This window comes from Chrysochloris asiatica, unplaced genomic scaffold (assembly GCF_000296735.1).
Source record: "Chrysochloris asiatica unplaced genomic scaffold, ChrAsi1.0 scaffold00094, whole genome shotgun sequence".
NCBI lineage: Eukaryota > Metazoa > Chordata > Mammalia > Afrosoricida > Chrysochloridae > Chrysochloris > Chrysochloris asiatica.
The window spans coordinates 5864969-5881751 of NW_006408612.1; the positions used below are offsets into that span (position 1 = coordinate 5864969).

Genomic DNA, 16783 nt, shown 5'->3' on the forward strand with positions numbered 1-16783 from the left:
ATGGATGTAGTAGCTCAAAATATCAACCAAGTGGGAAGGAGTCTTCCTTCACATCAGGTATCAATGCTATCTCCTCTGTATACAGGGTTGATAGGGACGAGCAACTTAGACATTGGCTACCTAAAATGAGGGGGCAATAAAGGCATGAAGTGACTGGCTTACAAGTTTTCAAGAGGGAGTTTAGTTTCAGAGTGTGTGGGGAATGTTCATTCCCCACTGATTAGTTTTCATCTTGTCTAGATGGATCTGGTGAAGAGATGGGAATAAGATTCTCACGATTCAATAGTGAGTAATTGTTATCATGACTAATAAAGACTGTCACAATTGTAAAGGTAGAAGTTTTGTAACAAAAATGGGGGAGTAGCTACAGAGGACCCTAGGACCATCAAGAGAGAAGAGCACAAGTGTAATGCGGGACCCTAGCCAGAGAAACAGTGACACCAGAGATGGGGACATGGTGAGAGGGAGCAGCTGAGGACTGTAGATTAATGGAAAGAGAGGGACTGAGAGCTGGCAGCCAGCAGGCAGACTTGCAGAATGTGCCCTTTGGTGATTTAAATTATTATATATGCCTGAGTGTTTAAAAAAATTTTTTTTAAATGAGCTAAAATGAGTAGAGAGAAATACTATTAACTGATGGTTCATGGAAGGGATTATAATCATTATAATGAAACAAAGTATATGATTTATTTAATGTAAAACTGATGGTCTGCCCTGTAAACTGTCACTCAAATCACAATAAAAACTTAAAAAAATAAAATAAAAAAAAGAAATGATGAAGTAAAAGAGCTGAATAGGAAATTTCTAAGGACAGTTTGAGAAGACAAAGTAAAATATTGTAATGAAAAATGAAATGTGCAAAGACCTGGAGTTAGAAAACCAAATGGAAAAAACACACTCAACAATTCTCAAACAGCAAGAGCTGAAGAAAAAAAGTCAAGCCTCCACTTGTAATACAGAAGGATTCTAAGGGCAAAATATTTAACAATGTCAAATGATAAAGGTAGCATCAAAAGAAGATAGATAGAATACACAGAGTCCTGTACACTGGTCGACGTTCAAACCATTTCACGAGGTAGCACATGATCAAAAACCCATGGTATGGAAGGAAGAAATCCAAGCTACACTGAAGACATTAGCGAAAAACAAGGCTCCAGGAATCAATTAAATACTAATTGAAATGTTTTAATAAACTGATGCAGTGCTGGAAATACTCATTAGTCTATGCCAAGAAATTTGGAAGGCAGCTAGCTACCTGGTTAAGAGACTGAAAGATATGCATACTTATGCCCATTCCAAGGGTAGGTTATCCAATAGAATGCAGAACATATCGAACAATATTAGTAATGTCACACACAAGTAAAATTTTGCTGAAAATAATTTAAAAATGACTGCAGTAGAACATCAATAAGGAGCTCCCATAAATTCAAGCTGGATTCAGAAGAGGACGTAGAACGAGGGATAGCAGTTCTGGTGCCAGAGGGTTTTGGCTGAAAGCAGGCACCTGGCTGTTAACCAAAAGGCTAATAATAGTTTGAGTCCAACCAGAAGTGCACTGTAAGAAAGGCCTGGTAATCTACTTTCAATAAATCAGCCACTGAAAACTCTAAGGAGCACAGTTCTTCTGCGACAAACGTGGGACCGCCAACGTCTTTTCAAAACATTCCCTTGTGTTGCAGGGTTTTAAAGAAATGTAATGATTAGCACTCTCACATCCTCCTGGCCATCCCTGCTGTTCCCTCTGATGTCCGTAACAGATCTGGATGCTCAGCAGCAAGTCTAGAGCTTTCAGTCCTGATGGGGCAGCTTGCCTGCTATTAGCCAGATTGACTCTAATTCCCTTAGTAACTCTCCTAGTTTGGTGGTTGAAATGTCAGCGAATACTTTACACAACTTTAAAAATAAAATAAAATAAAATAAAATAAAACGAGGCAGCAGTTGTTGTTGTTAAGTGCCGTCAAGTCGGTTCCGACCCATAGCGACCCTGTATAGGGTTTCCGAGACTATAAATTTTTACGGGAGCAGAAAGCTTCACCTTTCTCCTGTGGAATCGCTGGTAGTATCAAACTGCTGACCTTGAGGTTAGCAGCCCAACTCGTAACCATTAAGCTACCAGAAATCCTTAAGAGGCAGCAGTAGGAAGCTACAAAACCGCTGCTTTTGGCAAACTTTCCTATAAAGTTCCTGACAATCTCTTTTCTGCCTTGGGGGATCTTTGAACAAAGGAACCAGAACAAAGTAAGCTGTCTTAGGGATCACAGGTATATCACAAACATCTCTTCTGACTGATGATGAGCTGTCATTTTTCTTTGCAAGTATGTCTTTCATGTTTGTTGTTGTTGGTAAGCTCGTTGAGTCGGTTCCAACTCATAACAACCTTGCACAGGGCTTCCGAGGAATAGCTGGTGGGTATGAACCACCAACCTTGTGGGTAGCAGTTCAGTGCTGATCCTATAGGGCCATGTTTGTTGTTGTTAAGTGTCATTGAGTCAGTTCCAACTCACAGCGACTCTTTTATTTATAGTATATTAGTTTCTTATTGGTGCTATAGGAGTCCTGGTGTGGCACTGGTGTGGTAAAAATTCACCAGTCGCTCCTCAGAAACCCTATACAGGGTTGCTATAAGTCAAAACTGACTCAACAGCACATAACACAATATTGGCGCTACAGGAAATTACCACCAATTTGGGCTAAAAACAATACAAATGTATGAGGGTGCTTAAAATTGTTCCTGGAACTTTTTGAAATACCCTCATATTATTTTACCAGTTCTGGATGTCAGAAGTCACAATCCATTTCATAGGGTGTTGACACACATGTGCTTCCCCTGGAGGCTGTAGGAGAGAAAATGTTTCTTTGCCTTTTCCAACTTTTAGAGGGTGTCTGCATTCCTTGTCTATTGGTGGCTTCCTTGATCTTCAAAGTCAGCAGCATAACATCTTCTATTTTGTTTAACCTGCTTTGTTCTTACATTTTCTTTCTCTGACTTGCATCTTTTCACCTCCCTGTTACAGGGTCTCATGTGAATTCACTGGGTCCACTCAGATAATCTTGGATAATCTTCCCGGTTCAATAACCCTAACCTATTTACATCTGAAAAGTCCATGACAGGCACCATATTCATAGGTTCCAGGGATTAGGAAGGGGCATTGAGGGGAAGCCACTTTTTAGCCTAACACAACAAGCTTATTATTTTTTTTTTTAAATCATAATTCTTTGCATTCTCTTCTACATAAATCAAATGGCTCAAGGGCCAACCAAGTCTCACAGTGGGGCAAGATCTCAGAAGCCCACTGCCAATCCAAAAGTCATTAATTATGATAAAAACAGAACTAATTTGAATCCCATTCCTTTGTGTTTTAAAAAATGGGTTGATTTGTTCATATACTACCCATGACACGGTTCAAATCACACAAATGTCATGTTTTTAAGCACAAGAAGAAATATTAAAAGAAAATTTTCAAAGCTTTTCTTTCAATTCTTGCTCTTCACTAACAATAAGAAATGAAGGCTGTTAATGTGGATGGCTGCAGACATGGTGGTGAGTAATTTTCTTTCTTCTCCCCTTCCCCATATTATTAGTATGAAAATATTCCAAAACATTTCTTTCAAACATGATTCAGGATTGCAACATTCTGCTAAAGATTATTTATCCATGTTGTGCTTCTTCTCTGCAAATAGTTGACTCAGAATTCTTATGTAAATGGCCTTCATTCTTTCAAAAAAGTAAATGATACACATTGTTAGTCTATTAAGTGGAGCTCTTAAGTTAGCAACAGTCATAAAATATTTAGAAAACTGTTACTGACAGCTAGCGAATGCTGCCTCATAAAGAGAAGTCAGGCTTATTGAAACCATCATTCCTTGTGTAGGTGATTTGTGCTTTAGAAGAAATATTCCACTTTGGATAAACCACAACAATGTAGACGATCCATGAACACTTGATCTTCCACTTTATTCTCCTCCAGTTCAAAGGCTCAACCACAGCCTTCCTAATGATGGCTCCTCATCCTGACTCTGGGTACCCACCAGCCACAACAAGACTTCCCCTTTTGTGACTCTATTAGCAGAGAGACATATAAGTGAGAGGATTCAGACTGGACTCTGAGCCGAGTCTCTTCTGGCTAGCAGTAGTTTTCTAGGCCTGCCATACCCAAGTACCAGAAATGGGACTTTATTAGAAGAACAGAAAGCACTGTGTCTCAATTCAGGAGGCTGGGATTCAAGAGCGGGGTGTTGTCCATGCTGACTCTTTGTGAAACTGTGAGGGAGAGACTGTTGCATGTCTCTTTCCTAGGTTCTCACAGAGCCATGGGATTCTTTGTAGCTGCAGCATCATACGGCATTTGTCCTGTTTGTCTCTCGGTGTCTCTTCTCTTTGACAAGATGCCATTCAGATGAGGTGAGAACCCACCTTACTCAAGTAGGACCTCAAGTGAACTGATAACATCTTCCAAGACCCTATATTTCCAAACCAAGTCACCTTTGGTAATGGGGGTTTGGACTTCAACGTATCTTTTTGAGGGGGCACTGTGGCACTGAAGGTTAATGCACTGGACTGTTAAAGTTTGTTTGAATTGTAAGGTTGGTGGTTCAAGCTCACCACCCACTCCTCAGAAATTCTATACAGGGTTGCTATGAGTTGGAACTGACTTGATGGCACTTAACAACAACAATGCAATCCACAATACTGACAAACATTTTTGCATGGTTCAAAGTCAACACTTTAGAGACTCTTATCCCATGCCATGGCAGGGATAGCCTTGAGTGGGTTTGGCTAGTATTGTATGCCTGGACACTGATTATTTACCTTAGTGATGCTAAGGTTATCTTAACTGAAAGACCAGTGACTTAGAACACTCACACCAAGTGCATTTGGTGCTGTAGGATAAATATAGGACTGCTAGCTACAAGGTCAGTGGTTCAAATCCACCAGTCACTCCATGAAAACCCTATACAGGGTAGCTATGAGTTGGAACCGACCCAAGGACACTTAACAACAATAACAGTTACAGAAAAGGTGATTTAGAAATAAGAAAAATCAGACCCCAGAAGTCTCAGCAAATAATGGGGGGAAAAAAATTCATTTGAAAAATCATGCTACAAAAAAGTTAAGATTTCTACAATGGTAAATTTGACAGGATTAGCCAAGTTATTATTTTGAAATATTTTAGTGTTTGTATACTTCTCTAATATAAAGCTTCATATATATAAAGCTTATATAAAGCTTCTCTAATATAAAGCTTAATATAAGGCATGTAAAAAGTTACCTTATGGTTCTACGGCTCATAACCGGAAAGAAACCCACACATTTAAAATTTAAGTGATTGTTTTTAAACATATGCCAGAATTTAGAGTTGTCTGAATAACAAGGGTTACTACCAGTATAGTTTTTCTATATAAATTAATTTCACATGATGTATTTAATGACTCTATCGTACAAAGTATATTAGCAAATCCCTGAATTATGTGTAAATTTCACAAAGTGTCTCCAGGGCCATACTTTAAAAAAGAATTTGATGTATTCAAGATTTCAGAATGTCACAATAAAACATTAAAGACTAAGTAGGTTTTCAGAATTTAGTCAACATCTTTGAAGATTAACTCATACATTTTTAAAGCTTCAATTTCATTTCACAAAAATTTAGTAAAGTTTAACAAGTTATCTTTAAAATTCAGTTTCCAAGGCAATAATTAGAGATGCCTCTACACTGCTTTTTTCTTTCTTTAGTTAAAAAAACAACAAAAAAAATCCTTCTTATAAATTTAGTTACACAAGATCAAAGGCAAGTGTTAAATATAGCTGCTTTGTTTTTATCTTCTTTTATTTTATATATTTTTAACAAGTTGACCTCTCTTTAGTGGCTAGTATCAGGTCTTTAGTTGGGTTCTATCAAGCACAAGACAGCTAAGGGCAAGCAGACTGCAGATTGATTTCCAAGACGGGAGCCTGAGAACCTAAGCCCTCCTGCATGAGCATCCAAAGAGCAAACCTGGACCTGGATCTCGTCAGTCATGGTGCATGAAAGCAAACCTCCATTCACTCAATGACAAGACAAGGAAAGGGCTCTTACCTGCACATTTCACTCCCTGAGCAATGAGACCCCACATGAAGTTGGCACAGTATTCACACCAGTGTGGCCCTCGGAATGTATGGACCTGAAAAAGAGTGGAGGCAAAGTGAAAAGAGGGAAAACACCAGTTTTAGGTAACTTCAAAGGATCTGACTGAAAGATTGAGGAAAGCAAGGAGAACATAGGAAAAGCATTTAGAAGAATATACGAGCCATCGTTAGTACTGAAGAGGGAGTTTGGTTGCATTTAGAAAAACCTTAATTGAGTAGAAGAGACAAGTAGTTTTTAAAATTTTTTTCTAGGAGCTTTGTTGTTGTTAAGTGCTGTTGAGAGAGTCTTGACTCATAGTGACCCTGTGTACAAGGTTTCCAAGGGGTGTCTGGTGGGGTTGAAGCACCAACCTTGTGGTTAGGAGTCCTGTGCTTATCCCACAAAATGTGCTGTAATTTACTTTTGAAAACAAATTCTAAGGTAGTTTCCCAAATGGTCCCTTCATGCCACAAGCAGCTTCATTTAGGTGGTATCCAAATACTGAGATATTCTGCATACCATAACATCAAGAAGGATAACAAGCAAAATAGATCATGTCTTGTATCCTATAAGATTCTGTCAAAAGACCCATCTGCTGTGGCCATAGTTAAGAGTCACAGATGTGACATACGGTACATACTGACTGGTCACAACAGAATCATCAAAAAGGGCCCATTTCTACTAAAAATAATTTTGTACTTATTATGCTAACAAGGAGTTCTGGTGTGGTGCTCACAAAGACAGTACTGGACTGCATGGTCAGTTTGAACTGCACGGAAATGAATACACTTTAGAAACTGCAGAAGCATCAGTTAATCAGAAGACCTGTTTGAATAAACTAGTTATTCATGAATCATCCCAGCTCATAAAGGTTATACTGCATTTACCCGGGACAGAAAGAAATCTACAAAGGAGAAGAGATTCAAATACTAACATATCTATAGGATTTTATGTATAGGATGCAGAAGGCATTTCTAGTTTAACTCAGATGAAAAAAACCTGGTAGGACAGAGAAGTAATCAATCCAAACTTCAATCATTAATTTTTAAAAGATACAAAAAAATATTATCAGCAACAACTAGACTTCTGGTGTGGTGCTGTAGAATAAACAATGGAACATGAACCACAAGGTCTGTGGTTCAAACCCACCAGCTGCTTCTTGGAAACACTATACAAGGTCGCTATGAGTGGGAATCAACTTGATGGCCCTTAACAACAAGAAGAAAATACTGGTTGAAAATACACTCACGAAACAAGTTAAAAGAAAAGGGAGAAGCACAAAAAGTAAGTAATCTGTATAAAATTAGGTTTACTTGAGATAATTTATTTATATGATTCTTCTCTGCAGAAGACAGTAAAACAACAGTGAAAATCACTAAGCGATGATCTGGGTCCAATATTTGTCAAGACAGCTATTGCAAAATAAATATAATTCACATTTTTATCACTGTTATGTACTAAATAGATTTTAGAAACCAAGTAAATTATTTTAATCAATTTATATCTCACTTCCTTAAGCTTAAAGATGCCAAAGAATGTAAGCCATGCCATTACATGTTTAATTAAGGGGAAAAAACAAACATGTGAATGAAATTTGACAAGTTAGTAAGATAAATTGCAATTTAAGAGCTGTTAAAAGAGTGTATTAGAAGTCAAAATACTACTATTGGCCAAAATACCCATTTAAGACTGCAATGGCCAACCTCGGTTTCATTCCTGTTGGTTTTGTGCTTGTGACTCTGGTCACTGCCAAGGGAGCTTGAGCACAAAATGTTATGTTGATTTTGAAAAGTATGCCACAATCCCTTCTATGTCTTTTAGGAAAAATTGTCAGGAATGCAGACACAGTTGCTTCTGGATTTTTAATGATGCTCAGAGCCTTTAAATTGAAAGCATTTCCCTGAGTTCCAAAAGTATAGCCCAAGATCAGCATTCAGAAACTGAGTGATATCTTTGTCTTTGTCCAGGTTCCCTAGAGGGAATAAATAGGGTAAGGTATGCAACCCTGCTTTACCTTGTTCGAATCAACTGGAGTAGATAGCCTTGACTCATACGAGAGTTATACAATCATAAAATAGCTATAGAATCATTACTTTTAGGAAATGACTTTTAAGGATGCAAACTGAATTACAGGTTTCAGGATAACCCAGTATCACTTACTTGGTAAAGTTAAAAAAATACAATAGGTGCAACTTCTAACTACTTCTGGATGGAGTGTCCTGATCATAGGTAATACCTAGGTCTACAGATTTCCCTCGAGGACCAGAAACTCTGTTGTCACATTTCTCCTGCACCCACCTCGAAGTTCCTTGGCTACCAGGGTTTCCTCCTCACTGAGTCCAACAGCTGCATTGGGTTTTGTTTTTCCTTCCGTTGTCTTTGTTTGCTTATTCTCTCTTCTCTTTCTATTCCCTTGAATTTTATCCTTTCTGTTTCAACTTTTGTTTTCCCTGCTTTTCTGATGTTTCTCATTTCCCCTTCTTTCTCCCTTTTGATCTTGTCATTGTAGGATAAGCACTTGACTGCAATGCTGGTTTGAACCACAACTCACAGCCGCTCCTTGGGTTTCCAAGAAACCCGATGCAGGGTCACTCTGAGTCAGAATTGACTCGATGGCACTTAACAGCAACAACTCTCTCTTTCTCTTTTCATCTTCCCTTTCTCTGGGTTTTCTAAGTCCTCCCCTTTATTTTCTCTCTTAGTTTTCTTTTCTGTAGCTCCATTTTCCTTTCTCTTTTTTCATTTAGTTATTATATTCTTTGTTTTTTTTTTTTTTTTCTGGATGCTGCTTGTATTTTTTTTCTCCTTTACTATTTTCTCTTTTCATTGTAAGTCGTTTGTTAGTTTATTCTGTATTGTTGTCTTGAGTGTGTATGTGCATGTTTGTGTGGGTCTCCTCTTTCCCATTTGACAGGAGACAGTAACCATGCCCATATACCACAGCCACAATTACCCTCTGTAGCTCCACCCACTGGGCAAGAGTCAATACCAGCTCCGATACCACCTGGCCAGCCACAGACAGCAGCTAACACCAGTCAAACCCACCCTACACTGAGGTGCATGAACAGGGAACAGAGAACAGTGCACACGCTTCCATTCTCTAACCACACCCACAGGAGACAGCTGGTGAGAGCCCAAGAACCCACCAATAAACAATCATCAATTAAATACAAATACAACACCATACTGTCCTGGGGACAACAGATAATTTCAGTTCATACAAAGAAATAAGAGAGAATGACTCAAACAAATGACCAAGATACAGAGGCAGAAAACATTTCTGAGGAAGAAATGGTAATAGAAAAAACTGATAATAAAAAATGATATTGAGGTACCTTCAAAGGATCTGACTGAAAGATTAAGGAAAGCAAGGAGAACACAGGAAAAGAATTTAGAAGAGTCCAGGAAAACACTACAAGAAGAAAAATAAGTACAAATCTTGAAACAATACAAAACCTGTAATTAGAAATCTAGAAGACTAATACTAAGATTTCAGAAATATACAATACATTGAAGGACAAAGGAGCAGATTTGCAGCAGTTTAAGCCAGAATTAGTGAACTTGAAAATAAATCTCTCAATATTAGTATGCTAAAAGAACAATCAGAGAAATAGAATGAAAAAATCCAAAGAAATGCTAAAGAGCTGTGTGGGACACCATAACTTACAGGTGACTGGAATTCCAGAAGAGGAATATATATCAAAAGCACAGAGAAAATTGTTGAGGGGCTATTGAAAGAAAACTTCCCTAACATCATGAAAGACAAGAAGATAAGCATACAGGAAGCTGAACAAATCACAAAAGGAAATTACCAAGACATTTCATAGTCAAATTTTACAAAACTTAAGACAAGGAAAGAATCCTGAGAGCAACTCGGGAAAACCCCCCGAAATATTACCTACAAAGGAGAACCAATAAGATTAAGCTCTGATTTATCAGCAGAAACCATGTAGACAAGAAGGCAATGGAATGACACATACAAAACTCTGACAGAAAAATATTGCTGGCAAAATTATGACATTCCCAGATACACAGAAATGTAACAACCGGACCAACTTTACAAAAAATCCTAAAGGGCGTTCTATGGACGAAGAACCAACAATAGCAAACAACCACCTGAGATTAACATATAGGATAACACTACCTAGAACTCAATCCAGATATAGAAGTATTTAAAGTAAAACAAGCCTACAAGAATGAAAATAGGGAACCAGAGATATCAATGTATAATGAAGTCAACTACAAAACAAAAACGGAATAGAGTCAATACAGAACTTCCAAATGGTAAGGAAACCAAGTAGATTTCAAGATAAAACTGACTGTTTTGAATGCAGAAAAATTTAATAAACTACAGGATGACCTCAAAGAAAAATAATACACCTTCCCACCCAAATAAAAAGAGGAAAATCAGAAAGATTCAGTAAACATGAACACAACAGAAATGAAAAATGAATGGAAAACCCATAAAAAAAATGAACTGAGTGCAGAAAATCATGTGGCAAAAAGAAAGCAGCAGCACCACCAAAAACCATAAAGCAAAATAACAGCAATCAGTTCATACCCCTAGATAATTACACTGAGTACAAATGGTTTAGATGCACCAATCAACAGACAGAGAGAGGAGAATGGATAAGAAAATGCTTCAATATGCTGTCTACAAGAGACACATGCGAAAGATGGAAACAGCTTAAATGCTCATCAACAGAAGAATGGTTAAACCAATTTTGGCACATACACGCAAAGGAATACTATGCAGTGGTGAAAAGTAACGATGAATCTGCAAAACACCTCACATCATGAATGAACCTGGATGACATTATGCTGAGTGAAGTTAGTCAATCACAAAAGGATGCTGTAGTAAAAAGTTCAGAAAAGGTTTTCTTGATAGAACAAACATTCTAAGATGGTCAGCAGATGGGGAGGGAAAATTATTCACTGGCTAGAGGGTACAAGTGTTAAAATGGGTGACGAGGCAGGCAATATACAACAAGGAGGAGGTTAGCAGAGGAAAGACGAAGGTAGCAGGAGACACAGGGAGGAGTACAAGTGTTAACTTGAATAGAGGTAAATACTGTTAACTGATGGTACATGGAAGGGATTGCAATCATTGTAATGAAGCAAAGTATATGATTTGTTGAGTGTAAAACTGATGATCTGCTCTGTAAACTTTCATTCAATTCACAATAAAAAGTTCAAAAAATAAATACAAGTCTGGAGGAATCTCAGGAGTTATTCTAAATGTTATGGTAAAAAGTTTTAAATGTTACATTGGGAGAGCAGAAACAGACTGTTATTATATTGTTGTTGTTAAGTGCCGTCGAGTCAGTTCTGACCCATGGCAACCCTGTATAGGGTTTCTGAGGAGCCGCTGGTGAGCTTGAACTGCTGACCTTCCATTCCAGTTCAAATGGCTTTGCAGTCTAGCGCATTAACCCACAGCGCCACAGTAGGACTTGGAAACAGATAAGATGGTATGAAATAATTTAAATAAGAGTATTCTTGGCAAACAGCACTTAATATTGAGATGCTATAATAGAACCAAAGCCCTTCCTCATTACCCTGAAAGTAGTCGTGAATGCGGCATTTTGAAAACCAAGAGGCATTTCTTCACACTCCAAAGGCTGATGGAAGGCTTCTAATTGGCCAGGCAGACCCGACCAATTCAACTGCCATTCAGTTGACTGACTAATGGAGACTTCATGTGTGTCACAGTAGACCTCTGCTCCACAGGGTTTTCTTCTTTATAATTATTTTACTTTTGTTGTTGATAATAGACAAAGTAGTAAGGAGCACTGGTAGCATAATGGTTACGAATCGGGCTGCTAACTTCAAGGTCAGCAGTTTGAAACTACCAGCCGCTCCACGGAAGAAAGATGAGGCTTTCTGCTCCTGTAAAGATTTACAGCCTCGGAAACCCTATGTAGGGTCACTATGAGTCAGAATTGATTCCATGGCACTTAACAACAACAATACCACCAATTCAATAGTTTCAGTGACACTGATTCCGTTCTTCAAGTTGTATAATCTTTCTCATCCCTCTTTTCCAAGTTAGTCCTACCCCATTAACATGAACGCACTGCCCTTTAACTTTCCTATCCAATCGTTCCAGTTGCTTTTGTCAGGTTGAACCTATATAGACAGAGGACAAAAGGGCACAGTGCTTAAGACAGACATTGTTTACTAGTTATGCTAAACTTTTATTTGGTTTTAAGAAGACTTCAGGGGATATTTTTGGTTTCAAGTTTATCTCAGGGCAAAATAGTTCCAGAAATGTATCCAGCCTTCATGGCCCCAGAGAGTCTGGAGTTCATGAGAATTTGAAGTTACGTTCTGCATTCTCCCTCTTTTAATCAGGATTTTTCTATAGAATCTGATCCAATTTTTCAGCATTGTAGCTGGGCACCATCCAATTCTGGTCTCAAGGTAAAGGCGGTACTTGCTCATGGAGGCAATCAGTCGTCACATTTTCTATAGCCTCTTATTCCTGACGCTCCTTTTTCATTTGCTGTACCAGGTAAAGATACCTCGTGTATCTTGGATGACTGACTGCTCTGTAGGGTTTTCAGTAACTGATTTGTTTAGGAAGTAGATCACCAGGCCTTTCTTTCAGATGCCTCCTGGTAGACTCAGATGCCCAAACTTCTAGTCAGCAGTCAAAGATCATACATCTATCTCAGAAAGCAATCTTTAGAAATTGTTATTTGTATGTTTCATTCCTCGACAGCTTTGGACGGTATCCTCAGCTACTTGGGACTGATTATTGTTTTTTAACTGTTTAGAATGCAGCTTACGTAGTTCTATAAGAAACTGAAGTTCTAGAAGTAGGCCTTGCAGCACTAGAAGTCTATTGACTAACTTTCTGTTTACACAGGATTTTACTAGGTTTCCTTTTAGAATTTTATTTTTATGTTTCCTCTGCTTTTTGAACTCTATGACTCTGAAATCCATTGATGATTGTAGCCTTTTGTCTCTCTCCTGCCCCACAGGTCTTCAAAATTAAATAGAAATTTAATTAATTAATTGTTTTATTCATTCATCCCCATTTATTAAGTGATGAGATACACAGAGATAAAAAGGGCATTGCTGTTCTTAAGTGCCATGGAGTCGGTGCTGATTCATAGCGACCCTGTCAAGGGTTAATGAGGAGCGACTGGTGGGTTTGAACCACTGACTTTGTGGTTTAAACTGATCTTGCAGTCCAGTGCGTTATCCTGCAGCGCCACACCAGGACTCCAAATAAGATATGGGTTCAAGGAATTCAGTGAGATTCTCCCATTAAATACATCAAGTTTTGTGTTACAAAGTGTGAGGGAAGTTGGGGGGGTGGGCAGCATGGGGTGTAGAAATTATTGAATGCGAATTTGTTTTGCTGTGCAAACTTTCACCCAAAATACAACAAAATATATTTTAAAATAAGCAGAAGCAGCACCAGAAACAGAAGCAGCAGAAGAAGGAAAGAGGAAGAAGATGAAACCCATGAGTGAATTCTTGCGGAATGAGCAGGGTTGGTCGGGTAAGTTGACTGGGCCTGTGGGTAGAATGGACTCTGTTGGTGATGTTGCTGGTGGTGGTGGTGGTAGGAGAGGTGTGTGCATTGGCAAAGGCTGTTTCAGACAAATGAAAGGTAACAATGGGATGTTTGGAGAACTGCAAGTTGTTCAGTATGAGTAGGGTAGGAATGACTGGAATGGCAGGGCCTTTTCCATGCCTATAAATTTAGACTTGGCCCAGTGAGCAACCAGGGCCAGTCGAGATTTTTGGGGAGAGTGACAAGGCTGGAGGAGGACAGACTAGGTAGGAGGCTATGGTAGTACTCCAGGTAACCAGAGCAGTAGTGGTTAAGTGCCCCTGAGTCGGTTCCAACTCATAGGGACCTAGGATAGGGTTTCCAAAGAGCTGCTGGTGGGTTTGAACCACCAACCTTGTGGTTAGCTTATCATAAGGCGCCACACCAGGAGCCCAGTCCAGGTAACAGATGAAGGGAATCTGAACTCAGGCAGTGGTGCCTGAGAGGACGGGACAAACTGGAGTGTTACTTAGGTTATTTACCAAATCAATGGTTTGGTAACAGCTGAATCAGAAGGTGAAGGAGAGGCGACCCTCGGCTCACTCTTAAGGATTTTAAAAATAGGATTTTGAATTTTTAAATGGCTTCACATGTTCGTTTTCATGAGTTGGTGTTTCAGTTTTCCTGTCTCTTACTCCCAGGCTGTCAGCCTTCTCCTTCCTGTTTACTGCCCTCCCTTTTTCAGCCCCTGCTTCTTAGTTGTGGACTAGGAACTCTGATAACAGAGCTGCACTAACTAGCACTGGATGTACATCAAGAAACTGTGCCATCATCTTCCTGTGTGAAGGCCTTAAAAATCTTCTGGCTTCTTGTCTGTGTTCCATAGAGGTGAAAGCTGAAGAACAGTGATCTTGCAATAAATAACGTGTTAGGGATTAACGGTCTACTTTAAGACTATCATATCCAATAAGTCTTTACTTGGTGTTTCTTAGAAGCAGAAACCAGCCTCTGGTTTTGGTGTTTACTGTATAAACTTAATGACATACACTGGCTTTGTAAGGTGAGAGAGCAACTGATTACCTTACATTTATTTAAGCAAAACACTTTATTAATTTAAAAATAAAGAATTCCTTTGGAGAGGGTATTTCGATAATAGTATAGCTCCAAAACACAATCACCTTCAGTAGACCATATTATTAGTGAAGCTACAGATGATCCCAACAAAGAACAACCTTGTAAGTGGGCCACAGATATTGTTTCCTAGGCCACTTCTAAAGCTTTTGGAATATTTGAAAAATGAAAGTGATAAAAGAACAAGGCATGAATTATACCTTAATGAATAAAAGGCGTAACCTACTAGTTTTCAAGGTCTTTTCTCTTGAGCAACTGGAAAAAAAGACGACTTTATTACGATGGCATTCGAGATTGCTTTTCACCTATGCATACTCCTTTTATATTAATCACCTTAGCAACACAGAGGAGAGTCAGGATTAATCGATGGTTGTCCAATAGTTTTATCATCTGGAAGGCACTGGGTAGAATCAAAGAAGGCTGGAAATGATTGACAAGGGTCATGTGTCTTCTGGGCAGTGACTGATGTCAAAACGGAAGCCATCCTTAATTGAACTTTATGTCATACATACCATGACATGTCAATGCAAAAACTCTGGTTTCTATAAGGAAACGAATGCTTCTGGGTCTCACATTCACATCTTTGGCTTGAATGTTGGTAACAGAAGTAACAGAAAATGAATCCATGATATGGGAAGATACAGAAGAATGCAGCATATCTTCATGATCCCTTCCAATCTAAAACCCTACCTTTGGAAAGAAGCATGAACGCACACAGTCAGAGAGCACGGCTGCAAACATAAACCAGGTTGGAGACGACAAGCACGTTTGGGGAAATGACGCTCTGCTTGGGAAGGCAGCAATGACATTCCAGCAGACGCTCTTCAGCATGCATGTCATTGTGCAATAAAGGGAGACAACAGATGATCAAAATCAGAACAAAAGAAATGTAGGTGGGCAGGAAAATCTTCTCTTCCTTTTTTCATTTTTATTCTAGGCAACAATAATGTTTTAAGTGACCAATTTTAGCTTCACCAAGACAGCCTTAATATTTCAGTCCTAGTTTTGCCACTTCAGTTTAAATATTTTCATTTAGCAGCAAATACAGAAATTTGCTGTTTTCTGCAAAAAGTGGGGAGAAGTGGTACCTAAAATTGGAGAATCGTCAGTATCAAGACTTAATTGTTATTTACGTAAATCTAGTCAAAACTACCAGTGACCTTAAAACTCTTGAGGACAATTCCATAGCAAAAGAGACTTTGAGTTCACATAGGCCACCAGCACTGACTTTATGCTAGCATGCTTCGTTCCTCTTGTCCTGATGGAACAGGTATGTAATGTGATGGTCACAGCAGACAAGGCAGAAGAAATGCACCAAGAGCACTGAAACAGAGCTCTAAGCCATGCCCGGAGGGAGCTACTAAGCGCCTGGAATCTCAGGAGAGATCCCCACTGGGCAGCAGCGTACAGGGGCAGTGGGGAGGTTCTCTCTGTGCAGAGGCCTCCACAACTAACCATTGATGGTCGTGCCAGGGAACCGTTAGCAGAGTCCCGGTGAGTCACATACTTCACACGCAGTCAGAAGCATCACTTTGAACAGGGTGAACATATAAAACAGAAAAATGGTGGCTAAGCACAAGGTAGGCTTGAACTACAAGGTTAGTGGTTCAAACTCACCAGCCGCTCCTTGGAAACCCTATACAGGGTCACTATGAGTCGGAACTGACTAGATGGCACTTAACAACAACAACAACATGTCAAGAGTGAGAAAAAATGTTACCAGTTGAGGAAGAGACAGAAAAGCTTACTAGATATTCAATGACCACATCACAAATAAATGATGTGCCCTTAACATGAAAAATAATGAACTGAAGAAGCTAATACACTATGGTTGGACGATAATCACCAGGGGAACACTAGATAGAGTTCTACTTCCACAGGAAGAACATTATAAAAATTGTGTTTATTGACTAGTGTTATGAAACAATACTTTAATTATCAATTCCGATCATAACAAGTTTACCATAGGTTTCTATATAGGGCCACATCAATAGGGCTTAACTTTCTTTTTGGGGGCAGTAGATGTGTGGGGGAGTAAAAG

At 39.0% G+C, this 16783-nt stretch overlaps 1 protein-coding gene across 1 annotated transcript in view; it reads right to left on the minus strand.

Annotated features, from left to right (window-relative positions):
- The window catches only part of CHN1 (chimerin 1), a 318387-nt gene that overhangs the window by 32048 nt on the left and 269556 nt on the right, over window positions 1-16783 (minus strand). Inside the window, exon 8 of the mRNA XM_006866659.1 lies at window positions 6075-6159. Coding sequence (XP_006866721.1) covers window positions 6075-6159 — 85 coding nt within the window. The remainder of the gene's footprint in view (window positions 1-6074; window positions 6160-16783) is intronic.